General features: G+C 42.0%; 1 protein-coding gene across 4 annotated transcripts in view; it reads right to left on the bottom strand.

Annotated features, from left to right (window-relative positions):
- PIK3R5 (phosphoinositide-3-kinase regulatory subunit 5) overlaps window positions 1-24,542 on the bottom strand; it is a 54,563-nt gene that overhangs the window by 11,006 nt on the left and 19,015 nt on the right. For all 4 annotated transcript variants that reach the window (XM_080993683.1, XM_080993686.1, XM_080993684.1 and 1 more), the window contains exons 2-9: window positions 14,449-14,561; window positions 11,635-11,735; window positions 5,963-6,031; window positions 4,955-5,093; window positions 2,064-2,133; window positions 900-1,074; window positions 249-405; window positions 42-125 (exon numbers count right to left, since the gene is read on the bottom strand). In XM_080993683.1, the coding sequence (XP_080849809.1) occupies window positions 42-125; window positions 249-405; window positions 900-1,074; window positions 2,064-2,133; window positions 4,955-5,093; window positions 5,963-6,031; window positions 11,635-11,735; window positions 14,449-14,548 (895 nt within the window). In that variant the 5' untranslated portion in view covers window positions 14,549-14,561. The remainder of the gene's footprint in view (window positions 1-41; window positions 126-248; window positions 406-899; window positions 1,075-2,063; window positions 2,134-4,954; window positions 5,094-5,962; window positions 6,032-11,634; window positions 11,736-14,448; window positions 14,562-24,542) is intronic.

The raw sequence follows: 24,542 nt of genomic DNA, 5'->3' as shown, positions 1-24,542 counted from the left end.
CTGGAATCAAGCCAAACTTGCTTACATGTTTCCAAGCTTACCAAAGTTATCCTTATCCCATCTGTAGGTGTAACACCGGGCAACAGGGATGGGGATCAAGTGGAGCTTACAATGCTGGACTTCCCCTAAAGAGACAAGCAACCAGAGGTTAGGACTGCAACATGCTCCTTCAGGATGTTATGGAACTGACCACATCCAAACATGCCCACCCACACCCCAAGGAAGAAACTGCCCTAATAATTTCCCACCTGTAATTTCAGGCAGCCCAGCTGCCTTTGCAATCTCCAACAAAGCAGATTCTAGTTGCTCCTTAGCCATGGAAAGGTCATTGCTTGTGGCAGCTGCCAGCTCCTGAGCTTCTGTGGTGCTGGCAAATATCTCCATGAGCTTTTCTAAAGGTTTCAGCTGTAGGGGGGGGGGGGAGAGAGGGAACAGTCAGCAGAAGATCTATCTGGTATCTTAGCATCCATTTCACACACTACACAATATACAACAGGTGGGAGGATGGGAAGACAGAGTTTAACCATGATGCATGCGCTGTGCTGCCCTTTCTGAGCAAGGAACAGGATCACACAGTTTAGGCAGGAGGATTTAAGTTTAAGTAAATATCCTGCAGTGCTGCAAGGACACACACACAGAGAGAAAAAAAATTGCTGTGGTTTTTGGGGTAAAACCAATCTACTTCCTGAACCTGCAAACAATGCGAGGCAAGTTATTCAGTATCCTTCCTTCTCTCACCATTTGACCCAAGCCACTTTCTTAGCTATGCCAGTTTTGATTCATTTGCCATCAAAATGTCTGCTTCTTCAAGACTGAAAACTCCTGGAACTTAAGAATCGATCAGTAATCATTCCACAGAACTATGCATCCAAGGCCCCAGGCCACATAGCTTTCCCTACCTTGAGAACTTCACGTAGTCTTGGCAGGTCACATTTGGTCCCAAAGTTAGCTTGGTAGATGTGCTCCAGGAGTGTCACCAGTACCGTGTGCTGGGAGTGCTCTGCTGTGCTCAACTTTTCAGCGACTGAGAGAAACTCTCCGTCAACTTCTGAAGGGTTCAGCAACAGGACTGTTCTGTGGGGGTGGGGAATAGGTATGAGAGAAGAGGCAATAGGACGGCAAGCTGTTAAAAGCCCAACTCAGAAATGGAGAGACTCAACGTTTATCTGTGCCTGGGGCCACAGATCACTTTCATAATCTATGAGCTATTGGAGGGCAGGAGAAAACATGCAGTGACTCCATACTTCAATTAATTCACATCAAAGCACCAGCAGATGGCACAGTTTTTCTGTTTTTCTACACCCACTCCCCTTTCATGTGGAACTGCTTCTATGAACCAGTATGCTTAGAAAACATAGCCTGGCATTGCTGAGATATCTAGCAGTTACAAGACTGCAGAGAAATAATCATAATCTACAACTAGCCCTCCCTATCCATGAACAACTGTTAACCATAAACATATCATGTCTGAAGGGGTGGTAGATTGAAAAGGGGCAGTTATAGACTTGTCTACACCTCAGCAGACACACATCAATTTAGGGTCAAACACAGGTCACTTCAGAGTCTGGGCTGATCCTGTACGTATCCATTATGATCCCACCATCCACACTCCTTTCCCAAACTGTACCTATTTGAAGGGAACAGAGACCTCCTAACAACAAACCAAAATTCCCATGATTCTTTAGGGGAAAGCCATGGCTGTTTAAGTGGCAGGATTCTGCTAGTGCAGCTGGGACCTACGATCTGCCAGGTCTCAAGCCTGCCTACAGTCACCCCACCACCACTGGTCTGGGAGCCATATCTCTTGTCTGGGGGGTTTCACAGCTACTCAGTAGTGATGGAAAGTCACTCTGCATACTCAGGGGACTGTTTCATTTATCCTTCCTTCATATAGTCTAAGGATTTCCTCTGTTACCTGAAATAAATGCTGCGGCTGAGCCCTGGTACAAGCCAAGCCTGAGCAACAGGAGGTGCTGGGAAATTTAAAGGAGAACAATATCCCACAAAGCTCCTTCCCTTTCCTAACCCACAGAAAGCAGTCATGATTCCTGCATGATACTTACACAATGGAACTCTCACAGCTCTTTGCAGACAGACCCTGCTCTGCCCTAACCAGCCTTTGAAATGAAATCCCTGTTAAAAGAAAGAGAAGGTTGTTAAAACACAGAGGTGGCATCCACTTCTCACTGAGACCTCACAGAACTGGTGGGCTCAGGTGGAAGAGACAGGTGAACCCCACGGGGATGGGGGTGAATGAAAGAAGGAATTCAGCTTGAATACCATTCTTCACCATTATCTTCTTGGATAGGGTCTAACTCCCAAACAGTTTGACACACAGTGTTTTTTTTACCAACATTGATTTCCCCAAATGTGTAGAGCTATGCAGAAGAAAGAAAGAAAGCATATACAATTTGCTTGCAGCAGTGAAACAACCCATCAGGCCAATTGCCTCTCAGCAAATCTGTTGGACTGAAGGATCCACCATGCAAGGTGAGCAAAATGCTTAGAGCAGCTTTCCAAATCTCTCGGCCTTGGAGAAAGATAGCTTCAAGTCAGTCCACCAATGGAATTGGAAAGTTTTGCATTCCCCTGTTTAAGAGTGCTCAGCTACTGCTTGCTTTCAATAATTCACCACTGTGCAATTCTGTCTCTAGCCATTGCACATTGAGAAAGTACTACCTATGTGACGTCCGCTACTCCAACAGTTCTTCCATGTTCCACAAATATTCTACCCGTTTCCAGTGCAGCTTCTCCCCTTTGAAACAGTCCAGCTGAAGGACATGCACCCCACAGAGCAATTCTTACTTACCCACTCGAAAACTCTCTATTGCGTGTGGTCACATGGTTTGCAAGGAAGCAATAAGATAGTAACTAGGCCCATTTCACATTGGCAACATACATTTGAAGTGCATGGTGTCTCCAAGGTTTACACCTCACAGAGCTACAATTCCCAGCACCCTTAACAAAGTACAGTTCCCAGGGTTTCTTTGGAAGGAAACCACATGCTTTAAATGCATGGTGTGGATGAGGCATCTGTTTTTTAAGGCACCAGTAGCTACTGGGCCCCTGGATGTTTGCACCCTCGGGCATTTGACAGATAAATCAGATTAACGATTGCAGGCACTGCATAATGAGAAAGCATACTGAACTCTCTCAAACTTCAGCTTTCCTAAGAACTCCAATAGTTCAATTTAAACTGTGATGATTTACTTAAAGTCTTATAGCAAAAGCAAGGAACTGGCAGCCTTAATGAGGAAATGAAAAAGAGACACCCTGTATTTCACCTCTAATGGCATTAATAGGCTCTTCCAAGGTAGATCTGACACTGAATCTGTTGCAGGTTGAAACACAATGCTGGGCACCCAGGCACTTTCTAAGAAAGCCTCTCCATTTAATTGGGGAAACTGCTTAATGAGGAGTAACAGAAGGCTGGCTGCCAGCATGGCCTAATTAAGAAGCTTCCACTGCATAAACTTTAAGAACCCTTATGAGTGCTGATAATCAATGGGAGCAGAGTCTAAGCTCATTAAGCAGAGGCTGCACCATAGTTCACGAGCAGAGACCAGAAGTCCCAGTGTATCATATGGAAATTATCTGACACAGTTACCCATTCAAAGTCCAAGTCTACCTGAATGGATTCTCTGTTGTTACTGGAGCATTTCGATGAGCCATTCATCCCCTTTCAAGTGAAGCTGGAGGGTAGGAGAGCAATGGAGTGCAACCACATCCATTGTGCCAGGCAAATGAATTTGCACAAGAAACGTTCTATCCTTGGGTGGAAACCATGGGCTTATAAAAGGTCAGAGTACTGACAGGAGCTCTCCAGCCTCTGGTTCAAATCCTACTTCAGAAGGGGGAACCTTAGACAAACCACTGTACTCCCATTCTTAATCCCTACAGGAAGATACTACCCTAGCTGGAATGTGTCCTCGAACTGAGATACTGCATGGCTGAAATCTAGCCTACTGTCCAAAGGTTGACACTACATTCCTTGTTCCACACTTTGTTTCTTCTTTCTTTTCACCTCTGGCCCTGCCTACTTTTACCACCACTAGTATGTGGCCCTTAGAAGGCTGCCATCTAGGGAATTTTGCCCTTGGGCAGAAAAACATACCCACCCCTGATATAAAATACTAAAACAAGAGTGGCACCTTCCAGATTAAGAGATTTATAGTAGCATACACTTTTGTGTGCTGGGGCTTTATTTCAGATGTGGACAGTCCATCAGCCCACCTGGATTTCCCTCGGCAGGTTAAAGTGCTTTCTTCTCTGAAAGTAATATAAATGACTAAACAAATCTGCCTTGGATGCTTTAGCTGAAATTCCTGCATTGCAGGGAGTTGAACTAAATGACCCCTGGGGTCCCTTCCAGCTCTACAGTTCTATGATTCTATTAACTTTTATTTGATAGGCCTTGTGTAAATAATCCATCCAATATGGTCTGTAATGCATCTTGTTTCAGAACCAATACTGTTGATATGCAAGCACTGAGTAAGCTTCTTTCATCAGGATACAGCCTTAATGCTTTTACCCAATGTGCTGGCACCATTTGCACACCATGCAGCATGCCAGCAGGCTTATGGTGTGGGATGAAGCCACCACACTCATATAGGCATGTGCATGAAACACCCTCCAAAAATGTTGTGTTTGCTGTAGAGAGTGCCTCTACATGAACACATATGGCTACGAGTGTTTTAAAAATCAACTTTCAGGATCACTGTATTGACTATAATTGCATTGGTGGCAATAACCCTTGCCACGATGTATGCAGCCCACTCCAGTTCATAGCACAGTGTTAGCTTCAATGCCTATATGGCCCATAAATGTACTGGTGCAACTTTAGGTTTCTCAGACATTCATCAACACCAAGCACACACCCCACCCCAGGAAGGAAGAGTCAGCACCACAGAGGGCTGAAGGAACCCTGCTGGGAGCAGACAATCTGGATCCCTACCTGGGGCTTTGAGTTCATTGCTGATAAAGGTCAGGAGCTCCTGGCAGATATTGCAGTATGGCACAGGCCAGGTGAGGAAGTCTCGGTATGTCCTCATGGCTCTCAGAAGGAAATCTGACTCTGAAGGAAAGTGTGGTGTCTATAAAGAAAACAGCAGTGGTATAAATAGACCAAGAAATGGAGGCCAGCATCTCCTTATCTTCTTCCAGATATAGGAATTCAGCAACTTTAACCATGCACATTTCCCACCATCAGCTTCAGCTGCCAGCGCTGTGATCCAAGTTCATTAAGCAAAACCACCCCCTCCCGCCAAGGAAGCCATTGGAGAAAAAGAAGACGGGCTGATGCTACATGGGCTCAAGTTCAAGTTTCCCCTGCTGAGCAACAGTGCTGAATGCTTTGAGTGACAGCCCCAAAATATGTGCACACACCACCATCAAACACAGAGGAAAGCAAAGCATCAAGGTGAAATCCAAAGTGTAATTTGACTTTGCTGTTAGTCATATAAAGAAACAGAACAAATAAATAGGGTTTTTTGGGGGGGGGTGTTCACACACATATAGAATTCATCAATGGATCCTTGCAGCACTCAGTTTGCAGTCAACAGTTAGAACTTCCTCTGTTGAAGAGTACCAATAATTGACATCAGGTGAGACAGAAGCTCTTTGGTGGTGATGAAACCGATCAGTCAGTGTTACAAGTCAGCACACAATGAGCATGCATGTGTAAACCAGCAGTCAGTATCTAGCTAGATAAAAATATCCCAACTACCAATGGTTCTCCTAAAAATCAGGAATACAGAGGTTGACCTGAGTCAGTAGGGAAACTCAAAGTTTAATCTATGTTTTAATTTTGTATGTATGAATTGCTGTGAACTCTTTTGAGTCCTACATGGTGAAAAGCTGGATATAATTTTTTAAACAAAAACAAAAGGTTTTCTTGTCAACTTTAACAGCCACAGAGCCAATGCCTTCAGCTATTCATTCCAGCAATGCTGGGACAACTTACACACATGACAGCTGAGCTGAAGAGCAGAGCCAGCGGAGCAAAGAGATCATAGTTGCATTTCTCTTGGACCTGCAGAGGAAGAAAAGAAAGCACAAGAGGGAAGTGAGATTCTGGTAAAACTACTCAAAGAAAAGCTACCCAAACCGATCACCTGGAAGCTTTGGAGGGGAATTGATGTGTGACTTGATAAGATTGCTATTTGCTTCTCTCTAGGTAAAGTCTACTCTACAGGTGTTACTTGTTGCAGTAGCAAGTCACTCCTCCATGGTGACTCTGAGCCCAGTCACATCATTCTTGGGTTCTTCAATCACCTTCTCCAAATGGCCCTCACATTTCAGAAGAGTGTCATGATTTCCTAGCCATTCTAAACAAAATTTTTCTGTATTTCCCTTTTTGTATATAGAAGGTGTGCCTGGCACACCTTAGTAAACATTCCTAACAATATGGTATTTTTGGGTCCCGTGGTAGAATATCATTGGGTAAGCTGAGAGAGAGAGAGAGAGAGAGAGAGAGAGAGAGAAGAGGGGGAAGTTCTCACACAGTTCCTCTTTGTCAAGAAGAGAAACCAAGCAGCATTTCAGCAACCAAACATGGTATATTTGCATCTTTAGTCAGAACAGCTGCAAAGGCTGCAAGTTGCACAACAAAATACAACAGAGGCTGCGTGACAGGGTCTCAGTATCACCCCAGCACAGGTAAATTGATATCAAGATCTCCAGGTCAAATTTCTTATGCTGCGGTTTTCTTACGTAAGCCACTGGAAAGCAATAGTCAGACTGCTCAGCCAGTAGAGAGAATCATCCACTTTAAAATGTAGGGCTCTGAACACTGCTGCTACTACTAATCATACTAATTTGTTTTGGGTTTTTTTATTACGTGGAACTCAGCGTAGGGCTAAGTGGGGCATTGCATGAGTAGAATTAGGTCCACTTGCTCAAGAAGACTTTCCCGCACTCCTCCTCACATGTGCCTCCTAAATTTGTTCTGGGGTTCCCCCAACCCTCCAGAGCAGATTTAGTGGTTGCAGAGGGGCACCGGCGGGTGGGGGTGGAGAGGGAAAGCCCGATTGCACAAGGGGACCTTGGTCTGTGAACAAAACAACTTAGGTGCATCCTGCTCATTACTATTATTATTTCTATCACTATCATTTTATTTATTATTACTATTTTATTTTTTTATAACTGAAGTATCTCCTAGAGAAGGAAGAGAGGTGGTTAGCTCCCTGAAGAGGGGAACAACCCCTCTACGGCCCTTTCTGCTCTTGCAAGGCCCTATAATGATGCTGTGGCACATTATACCCCCAAGTGCAGTACATTTTCTTCTTTCAGGCTCTCACCTGCTGCAGATTTTTGCATGTTGAGCCACAAGACTATTTTTAGGCCAAAAGTTCCTCAGAATAGCCAGGGCAGGGCCTCCATTAAACCCACCAGGAAGTTTCAATATGGAGGCCAAATGGCCAAAGTATTGGGAAATTTTGGAACAAGAGGGTGACAGATTAAAACTGCAGAGCTTTGAAAAATTAAAAAACCGAGTACGAGATTGGCTCCATTATTATCAAATAATGGAGGCATATAACTTGGATAAAAAACTAGGCTTCCAGGTGGAAAAATCAAATTGGAAACAGAATTGTTAGACCCTAAAGTTAAGAATTTGTCAAGAATGTATAACTTGCTGTTGTAATGGAATACTCAAGATGAAATGGTGAAATCTGCTATGATTAAATGGGCACAAGATGTTGGACATAATATTATGATGGCTGACTGGGAACAGTTATGGACCACTGGTATGAAGTTTACGGCATGTAATGCCTTAAAAGAGAATTTAATGAAAATGATTTATAGGTGGTACATAACACCAGTCAAGCTTGCAAAAAGATACCATCTGCCCGATAACAAATGTTGGAAATGTAATGAAACTGAAGGTACATTCTTTCACCTTTGGTGGACATGCCCAAAGATTCAGGCATTCTGGGAGATGATCTATAATGAAATGAAAAAGGTATTTAAATATACCTTTCTGAAGAAACCAGAGGCCTTTCTCCTGGGCATGGTCGGCCAATTGGTGCCAAAGAAGGATAGAACTCTCTTTATGTACGCTACAACAGCAGCAAGAATACTTATTGCAAAGCATTGGAAGACGCAAGATCTACCCACCAGGGAAGAATGGCAGATGAAGCTGATGGACTACATGGAACTGGTGGAAATGACTGGTAGAATCCGAGACCAGGGAGAAGAGTCGGTGGAAGAAGATTGGAAAAAATTTAAAGTATACTTACAGAAACATTGTAAAATTAATTAGTGTTAGAAGGATGCTGGAATGAAGCTATATGGTTTTAGTAGAAATGTAACAAAGAATTAAGTAAAAGCTGATTGATAACGGGCCAAAATGAAAAAATTTAAGGTTAGACCGTTAAGATAAATTATAGAACAAAAATTGAGAAAGATGGAAAGAATTTGCTGAAATAGTGAATTGAACTAGAATACAAAAAAAGGGAGCGGTGAGGAGGTCGATGAAACAAGTAAAGGAAAGGTAAAGATATGGAATATTGGATGTGTGTTTTAGTTTTTTTGTTTCTTTTTGCTGTATTGTTGTATTGCTTTTCTATGTTTTCTTTTTTTTCTTTTATATTGTTGTCCTTTTTTCCTTTTTCTGTAATTTTTAAACTTTTAATAAATATCATTTAAAAAAAAAAAAAAAAAACCACCAGGAAGTTATACTGTCTGACAACAATTTAAAAAGAAAGGGCGGGGGGAAACAGTTTCTAATGAACGGGTTCACAGGAAAACCTGCTACATTCATTTCCTGGGCAGCAACCTTGCTGTGACCCTGTTGCAAACAAGAGTCCTGGAAAGCCTTTTGCATGCCACAAGCTGGGGTCTCCCTTCCTCAATTCCCCACTGGCCTGCCATCACAATAGCTGGGAAACAATGGAGGCAGGGAGCTCAGCCTGCCAAGCAGCTCCCAACATTCTGCCATGTGAGAGACAATTGCTCCCTAATGGGGAGGTGTTGCACAGAGCAGGAAGTAGGAAATCTCCACTTGACTCTGACAGTTGCTGACCCAGGTGTTCTAACTCATTCATTGTCCTCTTTTTCCCAGCAGTAAAATTCAAACCTCCAGATCCAGCATAACAGAGCGCGGAGCGGGGCTCAAGTCAACCTATGATGCTCAAGGACTCTGAATCCCATAGGATCCCATGCACAGTATCTGCATTGCCACATAAAACAACAAGATCAACACCGGCTCAAGACATTCTGTTGCAGGGTGGGGAGGCAGCGGGGAGAAGTAATACAAATGGTGTCTTGTGCCCATTCCTTGCAGCAATGTGCAAAACAAAGTAACTGGCAAACTGCTGTCCTTCAAAAGTTCCCAGAGACTGCTGCTGAGGCCAGATTGTTGTTTAGTCCATGGGGTCCGACTCTTCGTGACCCCATGGACCAAAGCACGCCAGGCACTCCTGTCTTCCACTGCCTCCCGCAGTTTGGTCAAACTCATGCTGATAGCTTTGAGAACACTGTCCAACCCAATGCAACAAGGTGAAGGTTTTTTGGGAAGCAATTTATAATGAACTTAAAAAAGTTTTTAAATATACTTTTCCCAAGAGACCTGAGGCCTTTTTGCTGGGAATAATGGGTAAGGAAATAAAAAATGAAGATAAAAAAATATTTCTCTATGCCACCACAGCCGCAAGAATTATGCTGGCACAAAACTGGAAAATAGAAACTATTCCTAACATAAGTGACTGGCAGGTCAAAATGATCAACTATGCCGAGCTAGATAGATTAACAGGCAGAATACGAGACCAAGACGACCAGAAATTTCAAAAAAATTGGAGTAAATTTTGGAAATATATTGGAACGGATATATAGGAGGAACTGGCGGTATTAGAAAAACTTTATCAGCTAATAACTATAAACTTTAATAAACTAATTACGCAACCCGGGATTTATTTGATACTTACCAAAAGGGTGAAGGGAAGTCAAAGGCTAAGGAGAGCCTAATGGTTATATTATTATTTTTTGTATGATTGTATGCTTTCTTTTTGTATAGTATGAAAATAGGATGAATAATTTATGTTAAAATGTTTATTTTTGTATTTGTTAGTTCTTTTTTCTTTTTTTTTGTACAAATTCTGAATAAAAATTTACTTGCAAAAAAAAAAAGAGAACACTGTCCAACCATCTCGTCCTCTGTAGTCCACTTCTCCTTGTGCCCTCAATCTTTCCATCAGGGTCTTTTCCAGGGAGTCTTCTCTTCTCATGAGGTGGCCAAAGTACTGGAGCCTCAGCTTCAGGATCTGTCCTTCCTGTGAGCACTCAGGGCTGATTTCCTCAAGAATGGATAGGTTTGATCTTGCAGTCCATGGGACTCTTAAGAATCTCCTCCAGCACCATAATTCAAAAGCATCAATTCTTCGGCGATCAGCCTTCTTTATGGTCCAGCTCTCACTTCCATATATCACTACTGGGAAAACCATAGCTTTAACTATACGGATACCTCACTCTAAAAAAGGGGTGAGGAACCTGAAGCCCTCCAGGGACTCCAACTTTCATCCGCCTCACCCAACATGGTCAGGGATGGTGGAATTTCTAGAGGGCCACAGGTTCCTTGTTGGTACCCTTAAGACATGGCTGACTCCAAGCAGGATTCAACCAACATCAAGTGCAGGGGCAGGTTGGTTGGATGGGGGTGGGATTATTGCTTGGTTTATTATTACCTGTAAAATACTAAACATTTAAAAAGTGGGACATACCCTCTTATGTGTGGGTTTCCAGGGTGCAAAGGGGGGGGGGGAGCAATTCTGTTAGTGACAAACTGACTTAAACACCAGATTCTGTTTCCAACATACAGAGCAATGAGTTACAAATGGCCTCAAAAACTAGCGACTTCCTCCAGGACATGCTGATGCCATTTTGGAAAGAAGTACTCCCATTGCAAGGTATTGTGTGCATCTACTCTCTTGCTTTAAATTGTTTTAACATGTTGAAACACCAAGCAGAGCATAGAACTTTTTTACAGAAATATTGTAAAATTAATGAATGTTAGAAAAATGTTGGAATGAAGTTATATGGCTTTAGTAGAAATGTTATAAGGAATTAAGTACAAATAGATTAATAGAGTATTAAAGGGAAAAATAAGGTTAGAATCTGATAAGATAATTAAAGGATAGAAAGCAGAGGAAGATGGAAAGGAATTGCTGAAACAATTAATAGAAGTGGAATACAAAAAGGGAGGTGTGAGGAGGTCATTGAAATAAGTGAATGAAAGATAAGATATTGAAACTATTTGATGTGTTTTAAACTGTTTTTGTTTTGTTTTGTTAGTTTAATGTCTTTAATGTGTTAGTGTTAGTGTTAGTGTTAGTGTTAGTGTTAGTGTTAGTGTTAGTGTTAGTGTTAGTGTTATGTAGTGTTAATGTATTGTATTGTATTGTATTTGTAGTGTCTAAATTGTTGGAAAAGTAATAAATATTATTTTTTTAAAAAATAGAACTTGGTCAAAGGCAAACTGAAATCAGCAGCAAGCTGGGCTGATACACAAAGCAACCAGCTACTTTTCATTCTTATTTGTACTAAAGGTATTCCAGATTCTTAGAGAGAGACAGAGCGCATCAGACTGAGCAAGAACTCCCTTTGTACAAATATTCTTTCCTATTGCCCTCTTTGATTTACCTCTTGGGTCTTTTGCAAGATTTTCTCCAGAAGGATGAGGTAGTTCCCTGCATCACGACTGACCAACTCCTGGAGACTCCAACAATTCAGACAAAGCCCAGCTGCCAAAAAATGAAGAAACAGGTCACGTTCTGAGCATGGAATGAATTCCAGAGCACTCAGTGTCCTAATTGCAGAAGACAGATGTTCATTGCAATTTTGAGCTAGATGGGATATAGGCAAAATGAAAGAGATTCATGGACCATAATGAAAGATACGAGATGTGTGTGGAGTTATTTTTAAAAAAAGATACAGTCATGAGCTTTCTTTCTCAGAAGTCACTACTATGTGGATCCAGTTCTTCAAGAGAGAAAATGCATTTACCACCCTAGTAGGGATAAGAACAACCTGGAATACAGCATTAGGGAAACGATGTATTTTTGACCTAAACCAATTATTCCCAGTTGGGGTTAATTCATTAGCCTGCAACATTTCCAACAAATCATGTGCATTAACTGTTAGGGTAGAGCTGCCTCAATATTTCCTATGGCAACATGTCCAAATAATATAAGCAATCCATAATATACATAATTCATTGAGTCCCTGAGGTGAAGCAGTAAAAGCAAAGAGCCATTGCAGCCCATAGACAATACTACTCCCCATCTTCTTCCTGCTACAGGATCTGTGGCAAAGTTTTGCATCTCTTTTGAATCTTTGTGGTTAAATTGCTGGTCCTGCATGGAAGGATTAAAAGAGAGAAAGAGACACACACACACTGATGCAGTGTGTGCAAACCACACAGGGATGGGCACCACTGTGGCATACTGGTTAATGTGGTTAGGACTGGGGAGACCCGGGTTCAAATCCCCACTCAAACATGAAGCTAGCTGGGTAGCCTTGGGCCAGTCACTGTCTCTCAGTTTAAATCAACCTCACAGGGTTGTGGTAGGGATAAAATGGAGGGGGTGGAGAGAGAAGCATGTGTCCCACCTTGAGCTATGGGGGGGGGGGTTAAGTATTAGAGAATAAGAATCTAAATGGTAGATAAGGGCCTAGTAACTTGGCAACCTCAAGATAATTGCAAGGACGCAGCTGTTACTTGTAATTGCTTTTAGAAAGTTGTTAATTGTACTTGTGTTTAGAGGTTTTAAATTATAATTGCTTTTAGAATGTTTCGATCTGTTTTTTCTTTGTTTTTGTTTGTAAATTGTTTATCTGTTTGCTTCTCTGTTTGCTCCTTAGGGGGAAGGGCAGGGTATTAATTCAATTATTATTGTATTCATCATCATCATCATCATCATAGCAGGGTCAGCATGGAAGGCAAATTCCAGAACAGCTAGCTAGACTCCTTGCTGTCTCTTCCTTAACTTCTGTTACCTTGGTCCTCCCGCTCTGGTTTAGCAAAATAGTGCTAGATCAGCAACAGAGGAAATTGATACTGCAAGGCTGTATCCAGATGGCAACACACTGCAGCAGCACAGCTAAAAAAAGTTGGGTGGCAGCAGCACCCACATTTGCGGCTGGCAGCTTAAGATGAGCTTCAAGAGATGTTTTTCTTGGAACAGAAACAGTGAGTTCTCTTCTGAGGACTGCTTGCCTTCTCCAGCAAGTGCTGCCTGCGTAGGGTGGCATTGATGGTTAGCATTTCCTCTCTCAGTTCTCTGAAAGGCAAGGGCAGCTCATGGCTTGCAACCAGCAATTGCTGTGAAACATTACTGAGATGCTATAACCACCACAGCTCCACGTGTGAGCTGCACATGCCCCACTCCATGCCCACCAAACCCTGGAGCAGGCCAATATAAAAATGTGAACCTATTAAGCTGGCTTCCACTGCATCAAGTGGTATCGCAGCACTTTAAGTGATGCATGGTGTAAATGTCGCCAAATATCTTCCTGCCCTCCACTCTGTTGTAAGAAAGAGGTTGAAGCAAAAATCAAGAATTTTGAGGCTCAAAAAAACCCACCCCACAATCCATAAAAGCCATGTTGAAAATTAAAAATTGAGGCTGTAGGATGAGGATTTCAAATCAGTAAACTGGCAACATAGCTGCATAGCCCCAGTTAGCTTCAGATTTCTTTCTGAAAACATGTCCCATCATGTGGGGCGAGAGCTCAGAGCAATGGCCTGGTTTCCACACCACAGTAAGTCAGAGCATAGCTTAGCAAGACCACATGAGAATACTGGCTTCCGGAGATCAACATGCGCTCATTTGGCTCCTCTTCCCATGCTTTTTAGGTCAATGGAGAAAAGCAACAAAACCAAGGTTAGGCTTAGCACGTCTTCCAAACCCAGCATTGTGGGTAAGGTTTCTCCTCCTCAACCACAATCTCCTATAGTTTAAGGCCATGGTTAAGGAGGAGACACACAGCGTTCAAAATCAAACCTTGACTTAGCTGCTGCACTGTGCTGACCTAAAAAGCCCAGGGAGGAGCAGAGCAGCTGCAAATTCTTCCTTGGGAGCTACTGCATTTGCACTAAACCATGGTTTGCCTTAGTGTAGTGTGCTAATGTGGGCACTGTTCTACTGATACTAGAATATTTGGGAACATCTGAGACATTTTTTACTAGCAGGTGGTTGGTTAGGCTTTCAAGCACTTTCACTAGGAGGAGGAAAAATCAAGAGAGTTTGGGTAAGGAGGATTAACATCAGTTTGTTGTTTAAATGTTGAATTGATTCCCTTTTCATTGGTTAATAGTTTGACTACACATGAACAAATATTGCTAATGCAATAAGAATCACTAAAGAGTTGGGGAAAGCATCCAAATGCATTTCAGTAACAAACTGAAGAGGAAAGAAAAATCATCCTGGTATGGTGATGGGGTTAGTCACTTACCAGTCCAAGTGCTAGCAGAGAAAGTGCTTCTGCTGAGGCCATGAAGGCACCTCTCCAGTGCATGGTGGATCCTGTCCTCTGTGCAGGTCGTGTGCTGCATTTTAATTCATCTCCTGTAGATATAAAAAGAAGTAAGTCAGAGTTAGCCACACACAAGTGGTAAACATAAATCAAACCCAGTTTTTAGTTTACTCCAATTTTTCCAGGTGGTGTCTAGTCTGCTTCCCAAACCTCTTCTGCTCATGATCATGTAGGATTTTGAGATGCCAGAAAAAGGGAAACAGTTCCCTTCGTTTTGACTCCTCACATAACCCAACAGGAAAGTTTTGCAACAAGAGGGTAAATGAAAATCCACAACTCTGCACTTCCTATACGTTCAAAAGGCATCAAGATAAAAGAGAGGAAAGGATCCACAGCTGAGCTGCGTTCTACCACGTCCTGTCGTTGCTCCTGTTCATACACATCCATTTTTTATACCAGGATTGGGGAACCTGTGTTCCTCCATATGTTGTTGGACTACAACTCCCATCAGCACCAAACAGGATGGCCAATTGACCAGCTAGAACTCATGCAATCAGAATTTCAGGGCTACAAGAATCTTTGAAGTGACCTTTGAAGAGCATTTCCTTGCATTTTGACAGGAGTCACTGCATCAAAGTGTTACCAATAACTTGTGCAAGTTAGACAAAGAGTACTTCCACAGGAGAGGTGCATCTAGGACAAGCAGCCAACATGCCCAGGTGGCTTAAAGGTCTCCATACACACACAACACAAGACCATTCTTCTATGGGCAAGTTTACCACTCTAAGATAGCAACAGTACAGAAGAGATTATGTGTACCCAAAGGAGCTCAGGATAGAATAAATAGAAAAGGATATATGCATCCCCACGTTCTCTCAACATCTTAATCACATTTTCATGCAAATGTCAAGGAAAGTGGTGATTGAACAAGGGGCATGATTCACACCCTGAAAGTGGCCAGGAAATAGTCTTCTCTTATGTCAGTTCCTTATGGGACACCACAAAGTGTGATCAGCAGAAGGCTTTCCTTCCCCAATTGGTCACGCACTGGCAGGAAGTCTGACCAGTCCTCATAGCAAATTTGGTCTCTCTCAAAACCCTGGGTTGTGCAATCGAGAACTGACAGCAGAGATAGGACAGGACATTCCCGTAATGTGCAAAAACCACAGGATGCAGATTCTGTTCCTGTCATCGTTTCCTAACACGATGCCACCAGAGACTCCTGCCTTTACAAATCGGGAAACGGCTTAGATTTCTATATAAAACTACCGTATATAATTATATTAAAGTCATGGCCATGCTCACAAGGCTATGCCTTACTTATAATTAGTCTGCATGTAGCTTTTTTGCTGCCAATTCCCTCCTCCCAATCCCACTTCTATTTTACTGCTCTGTTCTACAGATTTTTGTAAAAGAAAAAGAAAAGGTCCTGCATTGTTCTTTCCCCCTTCAGATCTTATGTTACTCTTTGCTTTTAATTGAATCAATAATATATGCACTACACACAGATTGCCAAAGGCTGTTAACGCCATATCTGAAGGTTTGGTGCACAATGAACCTGCAAGATCTGGACTGAACCCCTTTGTCATCTTCCACTACAAACATGCCTGGCTTGGGTATCATGTTGAGCAAGTATAGAAGCATTTGGCACGTGGCTTCCGGGGGGGGGGGGAGGCATTTTTCACCACACCAACTAGCATTAGTCATACTTGTCATCGCCATCATTTCAGGCCAAAAAATAGGAATGTGGCAATTATCAGTGGGTGACTAAGTATAGTCACTGGCGGAGGAAGGGGGTGCGGTGGGTGCGGTCCATCCCAGGTGTCATCCCTGGGGGGGGGGTGACATTGCTGTCCTGTCCCCTGGGTTGCTCGCCGCAGGCAGCACCCCCCTGGGACGCTAGCCCCGCCTCTGAGTATAGTTCATACATCACCTAAGTGCGGTGGTTTCCATTTCCACCCGCCCACCTCTCATATCTATCCAGAAAGACTCAAATAAGGACTCAGAAAGTCCTTATTTATACCTGAAGTAGATAGTTGTGCCTTGAGAAATAACCGCTCTGTAGTCTCCTCATTTCAAAGAGTACTGGAGCAGCATGGAGCATTGTCAAAAATCTACAAACACCCCACTTCAGTAATGCGATCCATACTACATAGCACTGAAACCTACTCAGCCAAAGTGTCATCACATCTCCAGGTACAACCTGCAACATCAAAGAAGCCATTTAGAGCTGGGGTGTAAAGTGCTATAGACTCCAGCAAGTGCCTGGTTCATTCTAGGACTCAAAATTGGCAGGAACTCAATTCTGCTGCCAAATTCCAGCCAATGCAGAATTTGGCAGCATATACATTCCCAGCTAGTTACTCCCAGCACCATTCAGGGGTTACTAATTATTCATCAAGGGCAATTGGCCAGAGTTCATGTTGTTGCTAAGTTGAAAGCAACTGTCACCACTCAGTCCCTTTCTTTATAGCCCTATAGAGATAGGAAGAGTCACAAGCAAAACCAAGACAAGCTTATGCATCCCTTAGTTAAATAGATCCAGCGATGGAACCCCTTAGATATTTCTCACCTCTGTATTATATCAAGAAAATCTTTTTAAAGCTTTTGAAAAAGCTGCTGGAGTAAAAAGAACTAACTAGGGTTTTTTTTACTGCAGGTTGTTCAAACCGAAGGGAGATTTATGTAGAGGGGAAAGGCATAAATTGGTAGTAGAGAGGTCCAGAAGGTGGCAACACTGAGAATGGGCATTTTTGGCAGTGACTCCCTGTTTGTGGAATGCTCTCCCCAGGGAGGTTTGTCTGGCACTTTCACTATACATCTTTAGCTGCCAGGCAAATGTTCCTCTTCAACCAAGCCTTTGGCTAATTAATATTCTACATCCTTTTAAGTGTGTGTCGGAGGTGGGTGGGTTGCTTTTGTTTAAATTATTTTGTGCTACTGTTCCAAGATCTTTGGGTGAAGGGTGGTATATAAATTAAATAAATAATGATAATTATAATAAACAATAAAATAGTTATCCTATAATAGTTGTTATTAGACAAGATCTATCCTGGCCCACATGTCTGCCTGGGTTAAACTACATGGGTAGCTTAATTCATCAGGAATATAGCCTTGTACATAGTTAAAACAACAAGAACCTTATATGCCAAAATATGGCAATTACAAGTTATGCCTTCAAAAAGTGACACAAAAGACATGGGAGTATGTGCTTACAATGGAATTAATGCATTATATCAGAAAGAAAGAAAGAAAGAAAAATAAATGTCAATGATTCATAACAAAGGGATCTTGTTTCCTGAATATGAAAGGATTTGCTGCTTTCAACCACTCACCTGAGTTAATATTTGATTTTCTTTATTTATTTCTTTTGGTGTGTTTTTTTTTAAGAAAACAAACCACATGTGTGAGGAATATTATCTATTATAATAATAGAAATGAGTTATATTTTATGTTATAAATTACTTATATTTAGAAAAGATTGTGTTTTGTTGGTTTTCAGTTTCGATTTAATTTTTTTGCATTTATATTTGCAAGTAGTTCTTACATTGAACGTCTAATGGATGGTGAGAAGAAGGAACATTGGCAGCAGGACAAGTGAAAAATGGGTACTCCTGCAGAACTGTTGCAGAGCAGAATCTTGCTGATAAAGGCCCTATCTACAATTCACTTATACACACTGATGATAAAAAAACAAAACAAGGAAACCAAAACGGTACAACATAGGGCGGGTTTCAACTTTCTGAAATCAGCTAAATCAAAAGGGTTCAAAAGTCACCAAAAGGCTGGTAGAGAACAGAATGAAGCCTTATATTACAGTGGTATCTGCTATCATACAAGTGTCCCTAGAAACCCAAGGGAATGTTATGCCTGATTCAAGTTTTTAAACAGTTGCTTGGTTCTGACAGTGTCCAGACAAGCAAGCTTTCCTGAACCAAAAGATAAGCAAGGGTTCCTCCAGATGATCTTTACAGCTTTCTCAGCTATATTAATAAGTCTCTGCTGCATTGTTTTTAAAACACATTTACTATATTTTTGTGCTGCTTTTAAAAGCTCTTTTTATTTTATCCTGTGCATCGCTCTAAGACACGTGTGTGGAAGGCGATTAATAATAATAATAAAGTCATCCTGATCTGCTTGCACAGACGTTAGATTGTATCCAGTCTTTTTAAACATTCTTTCCCATTAGTTTGTAGGGATATTATACGACAATGAGCATTCCAGCTGCATTCATCGTTATTTGCTTGTGTCTTCATGTTAACCATTTGTTCATTCCATACTTTCCAAAGCATTTCCCCATTACTTTCCCAGATGCAAAATATCTGTTTCTTTCTTTGTGCTGGGACAACAGAATGCTTTAATCCTCTTCAAATTGCATAAACCCTCTATATTGCAATTATATGCAATATAATGCCATTACCAAGCAAATTTATTGAAAGATGGGTCCTGTTCATTGAATTTTGGAATCACAAATGAAACACCTCTTTATAATTTGTTCACACAGCCCAGAGCTTCCATACACACTGTCCAGGCATGTGCCCTGGAGAGTTCACTTCAGAGCTGCTAACACAGCAAAACAATGCAGGAGGCCGCAGTTATGAGTTACCAGTCTCTGCGGCCACAGCAGGCGCTGTGATTCTCCATCCCTGGAGGCACATTCCGGTCTCTCTCAAGGTAGTTGGATGCCAGCGACAATTTTAATTTTCTTTCACACTGAAATCACTTCTACCTGTTCTAAAAAAAATCATTTTCCTTGCTACTATTTACTTTTTATTATTGAACTGGGTTTTTTTAATGCATAAACTCTAATTTCCTGATACGTGCTTGAATTGCTCCCACAACTCAATACTGACATTCTAGAGGCATCCAGGTTCCCTCTCTACTCAAACCCACCTCTTTTTCAGCCACTGATGCACAATGATCTAGGTGTGGGTAGGTTGTCAAGTAACTGCGGTGGACTCATTCCCACAGTCGTTCAGTCGGTGGGAGATTATGCTCAATCCCAAAAATGTAAGACGCTAAACATGACTAGCCTGAAGAGCTAAAGAAAGAGATTACCCAAGGTTTAGCTCTTTGTGATCCCACTCATGCAGAAACTCCTGAATAATGAGGGCCAGCAAGTATTCTTGGCTACTGTTCAACAATTGATGATTTTATTTTCCCTAGGAGATTTGACCCCAAAAAAATCTAAGCCTTTTCCAGGGGCAACATAAACACACCTTTGTATGTGGATTGACATTTGCTTACCACAGTCACATGCATACAGAACTCCCCTAGACTAGCTGTTCTTTTAATATTTCCATTTTTTTGCAGTGTATGCACACTCAAGAGGTTTTTGATGAAGTAAGCTCACAAGTCTAAAGTCACATTAACCACTAGTAAATGCGTCAACCGATTAACATTCTTCCCTAAAGCAGGACTGGCTCACGGACAACCATGTTTTATGAACTGCACTCAAAGTACAGCCAAAGCATGCACTGGAGGATGGGGGGCAGAAATGAGCAGCTTTGGCATTCAACCCAAGAAAGCATCACCATTGCTTATGGTGAATAGGCCATTGGCCTACACAAAGAAGAATCCTGGGGGCCACTGCATTGATGCTGATTTTTCAGTAAGTAACATTATTATGACATGATAGGCCTGCCATTCTGAAATGGAATAGTGAGTCTGTTGGACAACACAGGGATTCTTAAAGGGATAGGCCTCCTATAAAAAAACTGACAACAGAAGTCTTAATTCTCCTCTCATCTTTGAACTATGCACTCCGTATAAACTAGCTGTGACTAACCTGTGGCCCTTCAAAAGTTGTTGGGCTCCAGTTTCCATCAATCCCAAACAGCGTGGTCAATAATCAGGGATGATGGGCATTGTAGTGCAACAATATCTGGTGGGCCAAAGGTCAGTTATCCCAATATAAACCACGATGATTAAATAAACATACTTCACTCACAAAATATAATTTTTAAGTAAAGAAAGAAAGAAAAGAAAGTAGAGGGACTGAGCTTATTTCTAAATTGCAGCACTGGAAACCCATCTTCTGGTCAGAGATTTACTTGGAAGAAGCCATATCAACCACAGTCAAAGCCTTGCCATTTATCCCTGCTCTTGGAAATTTAGCAATTGGGAAGCAGTATTTTCCAAGTCTAGACTCCACAGCATCAGACTTGCACATGATGAATGCAATCTATTTCCTAATTACCTAGAGTATGTTTTTGTGTGCATATAAAGTTCACTGTCATTAAGTGAATTGAAAGAGGAAACACAACAGGAAGGAGAACATGGCTAGGGAAAATATCACCACTGCATAAATTCTTCCTGCTGAAGGTAAAGCAGAACAGAACAGCAAGGCTTCAAAACTCCATACTGGCAATTAACAGTATTAGCTCAAGGTTCAGAACCAAGTATTTGGAAACTGCAGTCTTGACAAACCAGGCAAATAGTGCACATGTGTGAAGAGTGTGTGCTACCTTCTTACAATTAGCAAAGGCCAAACCCACTAAGTTAGAGATACTGTTGATCCTTCTCCATGAGGGCAAACTGTATGGTCTCTAATGCCAGGGTGAGAAACTTTTTTCAGACCACAGACCACACATTCCCTTCCAGGGGCCACCTGCCAGTGGTGGTTCAGGCCAGAGGCAGAAGTGGGCAGAGCAACACAGCCACTCTTACATTTGTACAGTAGGCTACATTCCAGCTACACAACACTCAATGGCTTCTATATAGCAGGGATAGTCAATGTGGTGCTTTCCAGATGTAGCTAGACTACAACTCCCAACCTGCATGTTTTGGGGGCAGACATACTACTTTGTTTCCAGTTGATGCATGTCCTGCAGCTTCCTGCTGAAATCTTGAAACTTGTCGTACCACGAATGTTTCAGGTGTGTGTTGCTTTGAATGCACTACAGTGCAAGAGTGCCCCTCCCAATGGCAATAATGCAGAAACACTGGGCAACCATCACAGACCAACTAATAAAGCAGACTGATAGGTGGGTGGTCCAATATAAATACTTCACTAATGCAGTATTATTGTATCAATGACATGTTGAAAAAACAAAATGAAGAGCAATTTGGAGGGGCCCTAATACTGAATTGTGCCTAGAGAAAACACAACAAAAGTCACCATTGTTGACAAGGGCTAGAATAGCACCTACTCAGGAAAGTATTATTAATATAACACTATATTTTGGGGGGGGGGGGATGCTGAGAAGCAATTTTAAATTATAACCCAAACGCATGAGACTACATGAACAACTTTTGCACATGCATGTGTTAATCAACTTTTAAAGAAGCATCCAGAACACAAATCTTTTGGTTCATAATTCCTGGACTAATTTTGAGCTCTTTTGCTTTAAAAGTGAAGTGAGGGAAATGCACAGAAAGCTGTTTTGCCCCCCCCCCCCTTTCCCTTGCCCAGAACAAAAGCAAGGAACTGGGCCAACCAAGAAAGACTAGTCAAGGTGCAAATAAGAGTCTGTTCATCACTAATCCACAGAATGGTCCATGGGGGTTTAGGGAATGGATAGGCCCCATCCTGCAAGCAGGAGACTTTAAATTAAAAAGGGACAGGATCCTTGTAACATTTCAATATACTTTTGCCTGCTCAAACTAGACAGAGCAGTGCTACAATTGCCTTTTATTCCCACCCGCCACCAAATTGCCATCATTTAAGATTGAAAAACCATAGGAGGCCAAAAGAGGAACCCTGAACTGTAGCCTTTTGAGAAAAACATTCTTTCTAGATTCTCTGTAACATGCTACTGAACTGAAGATGGTAGTTCCAAAGAAACTGACAAATGTGGAACTAAGATGTTAGGCTTTTGACCACAACACACACTCACCCCCCCCCCCTCTTCCCCTTACCTGTTGGCAGTCCGTCTTCAGTCTCTACTAGGTTATTGCTACTGCAGACACATTAAGGAGAGCCTGGGTTTTGCTTTGTTTTTTTGCCTCAAAGCAAACCAATTAAACCGAATATCTCGATACAAACAAGGCTTTGTTTATTGCCTGAGAGGCAGGCTTTCAGTGCAATCACTCTTCTGTTCTTAAATACAAAGAAACGCGTTCGTCTCTGGCATAGACTCCATTCACATCAATGGTTTATTACTAGGATTTAATGTGGCTCCAAAGACACACGGTAATGAGAATATAAGCACGCTGGTGAGATCCCTTCACCTCTCACTGGCCTGCATTTATTAGGAACAAGGACACAACGTACAAAATGCGTATCGTTTGGCTTCAGGGACTGCTGAGAGGTTTTCGTGATTAGGCAGCATGCAAATAGTGTTAAATAAAATCAGGAAAGAACTGCCAACAGTGGAAACACCACCTTCTCAATGCTATTGCACAAATCTATTGATCTGAACAGAGCATACACATATTACAAATACCATATGCAAATCTGTTCCAGAATCCAACCTGAAAAGAGACTTTTTGAAAGCTACAGTGAACATTAGTGGACACTGTAGCAGCTTTGGCAAAGAAGAGCAGCTACGAGATATATTTCCAGTGACACAATTTGTTTCATTCATGTGCCTGCACCTGCGATGCCACCTTTCAACTAGCACAATAACAAGTGTGCTCAGTGGGACAGGGCCCCACTTTTCCTTCTCCCTTCCAATGCTATTTCCTTTTGTGCTTCACCTTTTAGATTGTAAGTCTGATTGTAAGCTGCTCTGGGAGCTTTTTTCTGAATCATGGAGTGGAAGTATTTTAGATCTGATTCCTGCATTGCAGGGGGTCAGACTAGGTGGCCCTTCTATGATTCAAACAAGCAAATAAGCGAAGGGTGAGGATGGGTGCCAGACCCCACCATTCAGACTTTGCAGCATATGCACAATGTTGAGCAAATACAGCTGTGCCTCGTGGATCATCCTCTGTTGGCTTTGGCAGAATAGGCAATATCACTAGTCTGCAACGAAGACACTTCCAAGTTCAAGTTGCATTGTTCTCTTCATGGAAAGAACCTCCTTCTTGCTTTCCCATGCAGGCGTTCAACCCTTGCCTCCCAACTCTCCATGGATCAGGATGCTTGACCAAAACAATTTAATTTACTGGATCAGGATGCTTGACCAAGCCAATTGAATTGGCTTGAAGGCCACTAGAAGGAATTAACAGGGAGGGAATATCTAAAGCAGCCTTCTCCAGGCTAGTGCCCTCCAGATGGTCTGGACTACAACTCCCATTAGCCATGGCCAGCTTGACTGGGCTGGCTGGGGCTGATGGAATCTCAGGTCCAAGCCACCCAGAGGCCACCAGGCAGCTGATCTAATAGATTTTCAGCAAGACTATTCGAAACCTTAATCTAAAGACCTACCCTACAAGGTTGCTGTCTCTCCCCAAACCTGCACTGAAAATTCCTCATACAGCAACATTCTTTCTGTACGGCCTCATTCACATTTGTCACCATGTTATAATAATAATAATAATAATAATAATAATAATAATAATAATAATTTTTAATTTATATCCCGCCCATCTGGCTGGGTTTCCCCAGCCACTCTGGGTGGCTTACAACCTATAAAACACAACAAAACATCCAACATTAAAAAAACAAGATATCCTATACAAGCAACAAACAAACCAATAAAACCAATAACAATAATAACAAACAGTTTACAGTTATACCCAAATTAAAGTAACCATCAACCCCAACTAAATGTTTAACCAACACCAACCCAAGAAAAATGAAACAGAGGAACCAAAATTAGAACCATTTAAAACATTTTAAAACATTTTAGCCAGTTGCCCCAACCCAAGAGTTGTTCCAACAATGTCCCAGTGGCCTCTTTTAGGTGTTCAGGGTGAGTAGTGGGCCCCACCCCCTAGGCCAGGTGAAAGTGGGCCTTTCAGGTCTTTCTTCCAGAACTCAGGCACCATGCTATCAAGATTTTGAAACACATAAAACCTTTGAACAGTATTTACTTCACCAGCACACGCCATAAGCACATCTGAAACCACCCGGGGTGGTGCAAACATAGTTGTGGCCAATATAGGAAGGATGAGGCTTACAAGAATTTCTTAGAAATGCAGTGCACTGTGAGCCACACACTTCTGCACCCACCATCAGTTTTATC

Source organism: Podarcis pityusensis, assembly GCF_964106645.2.
Source record: "Podarcis pityusensis genome assembly, chromosome: 2".
In the NCBI taxonomy this organism is placed as follows: domain Eukaryota; kingdom Metazoa; phylum Chordata; class Lepidosauria; order Squamata; family Lacertidae; genus Podarcis; species Podarcis pityusensis.
This window is presented reverse-complemented; position numbering and strand designations above follow the sequence as displayed.